At 34.7% G+C, this 8,199-nt stretch overlaps 1 protein-coding gene across 1 annotated transcript; it reads right to left on the bottom strand.

Moving 5' to 3' along the window:
- Positions 1–20: 20 nt before the first annotated feature.
- LOC306878966 (uncharacterized protein) lies at positions 21–5,972 on the bottom strand. The gene is made up of 5 exons (XM_079431604.1): positions 5,861–5,972; positions 3,393–3,510; positions 2,598–3,048; positions 1,553–1,636; positions 21–1,435 (listed from the first exon to the last, which is right to left on the bottom strand). The coding sequence occupies exons 2-5, from the start codon at positions 3,495–3,497 to the stop codon at positions 1,035–1,037; spliced, it is 1,041 nt and encodes a 346-aa protein (XP_079287730.1). The 5' UTR covers positions 3,498–3,510; positions 5,861–5,972; the 3' UTR covers positions 21–1,034.
- Positions 5,973–8,199: the final 2,227 nt, after the last annotated feature.

Genomic DNA, 8,199 nt, shown 5'->3' with positions numbered 1-8,199 from the left:
GACGTAACTTCAAATACTTTCAGGTGACAATCCTTTATTAAAAAGTAGATACAAATAAAAAAGCCTAACACGGCATTCGTTTAGGATGACTGAATGCCATATAATGTTTCATTTGTGTTATATTATATAACATTTATAAACAATGTCAAAAAGATATAATATATCAGTAGTAAAATTGTAATATTTAATTCTAGACTAAAGCGCACAAAGGCGGCGCCCAGTGGCCAATGAAAGAATAGCGTTTTCTCAAGAAAAGAACAAAAACAAAAAAACAAAACAAATTTAATTTAGAAATGAAGTGAAACATACAAAAGACAAAATATATATGGTCCAGAACGCAATTAAAAATAAATGTAAATGCAAATTCTAGAAAGACATTTAAATGTTATTGATTATCAATATTACCATTTGAAAAAAAAATATAACTTTCATGCATGCAACATGCAAGCATCTTAACTATTTAAGTTTTAGTGAAGTGACATTCAGCCAAGTATGGTGACCCATACTCGGAATTCATGCTCTGCATTTAACCCATCCAACGTGCACACACACAGCAGTGAACACACACACACCGTGAACACACACCCGGAGCAGTGTGCTTTCATTAGCAATGTTAACATTGTATAAAATGATTAACAGATTATTATTTTGCAATGTCTACTGTACATGCAATTGTCATTCAACGTTGATTCACATATTTTCTAATGTTTAAAAAAAAAAAAAAAGTGGTCCTAGAAACTATTTGGACATCTATGTCAAAATATATGAATGTCATTCATATATGTAAAAAATTAAATATTACACCAAGTGAGTTTGGGTTTGTTTGTGTGTGTGTGTGTGTGTGAGAGAGAGAGAGAGAGAGAGAGAGAGAGATAATTAAGCTTAAGTGTTCAAATACTTAATAGGGCCACTGTATATTTTTTTATGAATTATTCAATGAATAGTTTAGTGATTATGGAGTATTGAATATTTGTTACTGCCTACTTAATGCAAGCTATCATAAATAAGATTTAACAACATTACACTTAATAGTGCTAGCCAATACTAAATTCAATCTCTTCCTCCTCATCCTCATCATCAGTCAGTGCTGCTGCTCTTGTGGCTCTCTCACTCTCACTTGCTTGAATATAGTTATCTTCAATAAACCCGTCGTCGTCATCCTCCTCAATATCATGAGTAGGTGCAGCTGCGCGAGTCCCAGGGCCACCCTGGGTCGAGAATCCCACCTCAAAGTTTGCAGGGTCACACTGACTCGTGGCATCTACTTCGCTGAGCCTGGAGTGTCTGTAGCTCGCCAGATACTTGTGCACGACTTTGCATTTGGCCAGCAAAGCAATAAGGACAGAGAGTGTGATAGCTGACCCCAGAACAGCCACAAAGACCTTCCAGCTTTCTGAAGATGTTTTGGGATCATCGTCTGTTTTTATATTTGTGCCTAAAAATGATATTTATTTTGATTAGCTGAGTTTCAGATTTATGCATGATTATAAATGTTGGTAATCACAGGTAATAATAGATTAACACTAGATTAAAGGGGAAGAAAGGTTTTGACCATTAATTGTATTGTTTGTAGGTGGTGGTTCCGCTGTGAGTAGTTTACGAAGGAAGGCTCCATAGTTGACATCCTTAGAATATCCTGCCATTAGAAAAACATGATATTGAAATTATAGTGTGTTATGTTATGTCAGAATATTTTCCATAAATATAATTAATGCAGAGAAAAATAATGTCACTAAGAAATGGCTGGTCCTCATCAAATTCTCCAGCATACATAAAAAATGCAATTCACTCAAACATTGACTTGAATACACATCTTTTATTATGCACAGGTTTAAAATGTCTGCATTCAAATTCTTTAAATTTTTATTATTTTGGAGGGGGCAAAAAGTCAAAAATGTCATTCAATTATACTGATATCATAAAAAGTAAAAAGTAGTAGGCTAGTAGTAGTTGTAGGCTATTGTTATTTCTTAAGAAAAATAATAAAACGGCTACACTGCTTATTAATATTTGAAAAATTGTGTTGACAAAAGTTATGTAGGGAAAAACCATGTAACAGGAAATGCTATGTGACTGGCAATGTCCGTAAATTTTAAAAATTAAAATATCAGATCATTTGACTTTTTATGACAAGGCAAGTTTGGTTTAGGTTGTTAAATGTCATAATTCATGAATTCAATAATTCAGTATTTATTTTTTAAAATAAGGATTAAGATTTGTAAAATGGAAATTATTTTATTATTTTTTATTTGATGCCAAATTACATTTTTAAAGTCACTCAAATAAATCTTGTCTTGAAATAAAAGGTATAAAAGTTTTTCAAATTCATATGAAACCAACATGAAACCAAAGAATACATTTCTAAGGAACAGAAACTAGATTTGTAAAAGATTTCTCTTTTTCACTCCAACGGTATACGTCACTAATCGAAGTAACAAACAAAATCGAATGTACATTTGTACACTGCCTATTTGGATATTTGTATATTATTCTTTTATTATCTGTGTCCTATCCTGTTGCTGTCTTTCTGTTGCACTGTGGAGCTCATTCTGATTCTGATTCTGATTCTAATACAGACGAGATAAAAGTATTCATACCATCATTGCCGCCATCCTGTGACATGCGCTTTGATGCTCTGATCATCTTTCCTCTGTCTCCCACTTTCTGTCTGTTATTCTGTTGTCCTCTGAGTTCCACAAACGGACTCAATCTCAGGTCTTTGACCGCAGTCGACTGAATGTCCCACAGGAGGAGCATCTGTAAACTGGAAAGCTTGACCAGAGCGTTTGCCTCCACTGCGGCCAGTTTACACCTACTCAGGTCAAGAACTTTAAGAGAAGAAAGACTGTAGAGATGGTCTTTTAACAGTAGGGGGAGGTAGTTTCCTGATAGATTCAGTGAGACTAAGTGGCTGAAGAGGTTGAGGCGATTGAAGCTGTTACTGTGGGTTAAGTCTAACAGATTGTCAGACAGGTCCAGTTCAGTTACATTCATCCAGATGTGCTTTGGTACCGATGTAAGTCTTTTCCCACTGCAATCAAATGCAGCCTGTAGAAAGAATAAAGAGGTATATGGATATGAAACTTACTTCTGGAATCTGCTATAAAGTCAATTGAAATAGTATTAGGCATATGAGGATAAAAAAACACATGCATTTACATATAATTTCACCCTGTTCAATTAAGATTTAAAAAAGTAAAAAAGGCCAAATTACCCACTTGCGGTTTCAAACAAGAAATTTATTTTCTCACGACAAACCACTAACAGACTGGGTAAACCTCTGTCACCGAAAACAGGAAACAAGTGCCTACAAACAGGATACTCCTGATGTAGCAGTACTTGCTCTGGCTCAGGGAACAAAAGAGGCCAGAGTGTGTGTTGTTTTTCCTCACCGTCTCTCTGTTGACCGTACATGGGCCCACGGTCTGTAGTGTGTAGCATGATCCCGAGACCCAAAAACACAGGAGCACACATACTGTGTGTGTAGCAGACCCCATGTTTTCCTGCTTCCTGCAGAAATCACAATTAAGGAAGATAAATGACATACACTGAAGTGGCCTTCAGCACTGCGAGAGCTTGAGTTCTGGTGCCATTTCATAACTATATAACGTCATATGAATCTTTGCTTTATTGGGTAGTCAAGGCAGGTTACTGACACTGTCAGAACAATGGAAAGAATAGAAAACATCCCACACACATTGTAACTTGCAAATATGTATTTTCAACATTGTAAAAACGGTACAAACTTACATTTGTTGGTGCAACCTAGTGTAGTCAGGTTGATTCAGTCATATTAAATAAAGCACTATAATTAAATGTAGCACTAGCCTATGTAAGGAATAGTGTACAGTTGGTAAGGCCAAACAATCTCTGAAAGGGTGACCACAACCTTGACACTAAGCACCAGGATTTTTATCACCCTGAATGTGTTTATTTTATACATAATTTCACTGTTTAGCAAATAAATACATAAATGGACATGAAATACTGATGTGTTGAAAGAGTGACACCAGAAGCATGAACCACCAGAAACATGACAATTAGCACAAGCTATTTAGGAAATTCCCTGCATGGGAAAATGGTCAGTTATGTAGTTTAGTCATCATTCTGCAAACATGTTTAACCACAGAATGCTAAAACTGACCAATACGAATCCAAGATTCCCGAGAGTCACATAATAAGGCGCAATAAGGGTAATAAAGTACAAAAAGTGCATTACAAAACAATAAAGTTGATGTGTGCTGCTACAATCCATTTCAAAGAACTTGTTCAAACGACCAGGTAAATAACCTATAAAATGTACTTCTGGATTGTTAATGATTGCAAATATATTAGATGAAAATGAATCATAAATCTAATAATACTTGTCATTGCCGTTATCTTAACAATTTTACTAAAAATGAAAGATTAACTGCCATCTTAAGTTAATAGAGCAGAATAAAAAAAAGTGTTGTAAACTATATTTTGCACAAAAACATGCAAATGATATTGTAATACAGTTACGAACTGCAATGAGAATGTGCTGGAATAATACATGTTTGCATGTGTATGAAACAGAGAGTTTGTGAATGTTCCATCTCACAGGCTTTAGCATTTCCTGCTTATCTCCTTGTGGCTTCTACAGGGGCCACATTTCATAGAGGGTTCAATATTTTTTATAGGGGCCCTTCCTCTCATTCTCTCCCTCTCCAACTATACATTTCAGGCTGTAAACACTCCTTAGGAGCTGCTTTTATCTCTTCCTGTCTCAGTACTCCCCCCCCGTAACAGCATACCTGCAGGATCTGAGAGTCAGCCAACTTGGAAGTGTCTGCATGTGTGCATGATTATAAAACAGCTTCAGTAAAGGTGTGGTAGAGGTAGGAACTGATAGGATCCTGACTTCATGTTTATCTTCTTACGCTGCTTGCAAACTAACAGCCCCCAGATCCTTGACTCACTGTGTGGGTCCAAACATACTGCGGAAATATGGCGCAGAAAGGAATCCTCCTCAAGATTAAATATACACTACATACACACCCTCCCCCATTTACTCCTAGGTTGTGTGTTACTGATTACATTGGCACTAAGGACTTTGCATTGTTGTTTTCGCATATAAAAAAATCTGAAAACTATACGGTTCAACACAGCTTTTGATTTATGAGTTAAACTGTTACCTGCATGAAGTTTCTGAAAAGTTAGTAAGAAATTAAAACTTATATGTTTACGTTTATCCTTAATATTTTGTTTTTTATGCAAGTAACTGCACAAAATGCATTATAGGAAATGGGTTAGGCCTACCTTTTCAAATGTTCCTGTGATACATTAGACAATGTTATTAGGTCTTATCCGTCAGCTTAGCCTATGTGTGGTTATGTTGATTCCCATAATAGCACACTTAACCTTCCCTAGCATTTGGCTTGTTGTGGTAGACAACAGAATGTAAAATGACATGAGGGTTGACAAGAGGAAATGTGAGATAATGAAATATTAAACTAGCAACCTTGAATGATGTATTAAGATGTTGTCTTCCTGCTCATATGTGCCAAAGAGATCACATGTTGGGCTTTGCGTTACTTTTGTCATGTTAAAAAGCTATTTAACAAACATATGGGTTGATAAATAAAAATTGGACTGTGTGGTGTGACATAGCAAAAATGTAAAAAAAAAAACTTAACATACAAATAACATGAGAAAAATGTATCTTCATTCTTAGAGTTACAAATAGCATGAGAGAGGTTTATGAGAGTTTTTTTTATTTATTTTTTTACATTTTTCTGTCACACCATAGGACACATTGATACGTCAACCCATGTACATATATAGAGAGATGAATGTAAGCATCAGAATACAGTGAAAGAAAAGTTGTGAGGCAACTTACCTGAGATTTGGCTCTTCTGGTTATTTAGAATATCTCAAAACTGATGGTTTTTCTCCTCAGACGTCACATTTTAATATGGACAGGTTCATTTTTGTTAGCCATTCCCAAGATTAAGGAAATGGCAGGTAGGTTGTGCAAAGGTTGCTGGAGGTGTGTCTTTAGCTTGTTCTCAGATAAAGTTAATTTGTAACTGAATGTCAAATGGAGCTCTACTTCTTTTTCACCTTGCAGTTGACATTTGAACTGATGACACAAAATATTTTAACACACATGTAATTTTTACACTTTTTATTACTTTTTAATCTACAACTCGAACTCCGTAAATGTTGGGACGTTTTTTAAATTTGAATAAAATAAAAACTAAAAGACTTTCAAATCACATGAGCCAATATTATATTCACAATATAACATAGAGAACATCACAAATGTTTAAACGGAGAAATCTTACACTTTTATTCACTAAATGAGCTCATTTCAAATTTGATGCCTGCTAAAGGTCTCAAAAAAGTTGGCACGGGGGCAACAAAGGGCTGAAGAAGCAAGGAATTTTGAAAAGATTCAGCTGGGAGGATATCTAGCAACTAATTAAGTTAATTGACATCAGGTCTGTAACATGATTAGCTATAAAAGGGATGTCTTAGAGAGGCAGAGTCTCTCCAATCTGTGAAAGAGTGCGTAAAAAGATTGTGGACATTTCAAAATTGAAATGAGCTAATTTTGTGCATAAAATTTTTAAATTTCAAAGTTTAAACATTTGTTATGTTATCTATGTTCTATTGTGAATAAAATTTTGGCTCATGTGATTTGAAAGTCTTTTAGTTTTCATTTTATTCAAATTTAAAAAATAAAAAAAAAGTCCCTGCATTTCCAGAATTCAGGTTGTATAACTATAACTATATTTTAATTATATTTAATTATATGATATTTAACTATATTTTAATTTAATTATTTGACTATATTTTAGATTTTAATATTTATATAATATACATATTTATAATATTTATATTTTAACTAAATTTAACTATTTTAACTATATTTTGAAATTTGTTAAAGCTATAGAAGACAAAAAGGCAAACGGTTTTTTGGACTGACAATTCAAGTTTTAAACAAACAATTAATCAAATGCTAAGAAATTAAAATATTTCAACAAACACTAACAAAAACATTTATACAAATTACTTAAGGGATATTTATTAGCTCTGATCTGGACAACCTATAATCTACATAAATTAGTACACTCACTCTTTGCTGACCACAGACAAGGACTTGGTATGTGTTCAAAAACAAAACAAAGAGGAAAGGACAGATAGAGAATCACAGTACAGTATGAATACAGCTGTGATGGCTTCACTCTCTTTAACAGGAAAAAACAACCTGAGCTCCACAACAATGGACAGTTTGTCTTATAGGAGACATAAATGGTCAAGGTGTCCGTGTTTGGCACTTAAACTGCTGTTATTGCTGTTTGCATGAGAGCATCTGTCAGTATCTGGCATGTAACTCCATTTTTTTTACGTTCTTTTTACTAACAGGCTTTCTCTCCACCCTCACCATAACCACACAGAATAAATAAATCTGTAATTACTGCATTTATTATACATTCCTGTAGCCCAAACAGTAGATCATAATGCTTGCAACACCAAGGTCATAGGGTCAAGGGAATGCGTGAACAGATCAAATGTATAGCTTATATGCAATGTAAGTCACTACATAAAACCATCTACCAAATGTAAGTTAATTTGTTTTTCTCTTCTCTCCGTGTTTATTAATCTCTAAAATTTGCACCAGATCCACCCAATGTTTTTGTTATATGATATGGCCCAGGCATCTCACGTACCAGACCTATTGTTTAGCTGGCAAAGCCCATGCATCTGATCACTTCGGTGGTCTCACACTCCCTTTTGGCATCTGCAAAACACTAATTTCCTTTGGTAATGGCATCTGAAAATCAAGATCCCTGCAAAAGAAAAGTAATTTGTCCTAGTGGCACGTTAATTGTGATTTTATCACCAGAGTGATTTGCTTGGCCTCACTCAGTGTGCACACACACACATTTCCCCTTCTATGTGATCTGTGCTTAATACATCAATACACTAGTCACAATATACCTTTTTGCCCATGAAATGTCACCTAAATGCCACTAATGTGGCCATATCTTAAGGCAAAAAGGCAGTTTGCGTTCCAGCGTAAATGACTGACTCAGCTGAATCATTTAGTCAGTTACTACACAGACAATTGTTCCTTGGTATAACAGCTTACTGTTATTAACATATCACATAAAAAAGTTTGTAGTAGTAGTAGTCTGAAGCACTTAGCTGTCTACATTTTTGAGTATATTG

The sequence above is a fragment of the Barbus barbus genome (assembly GCF_936440315.1).
Source record: "Barbus barbus genome assembly, chromosome: 13".
Lineage (NCBI taxonomy): Eukaryota > Metazoa > Chordata > Actinopteri > Cypriniformes > Cyprinidae > Barbus > Barbus barbus.
The sequence above is the reverse complement of the archived record's forward strand: the minus strand, read 5'-3'. Positions and strand labels throughout refer to the sequence as shown.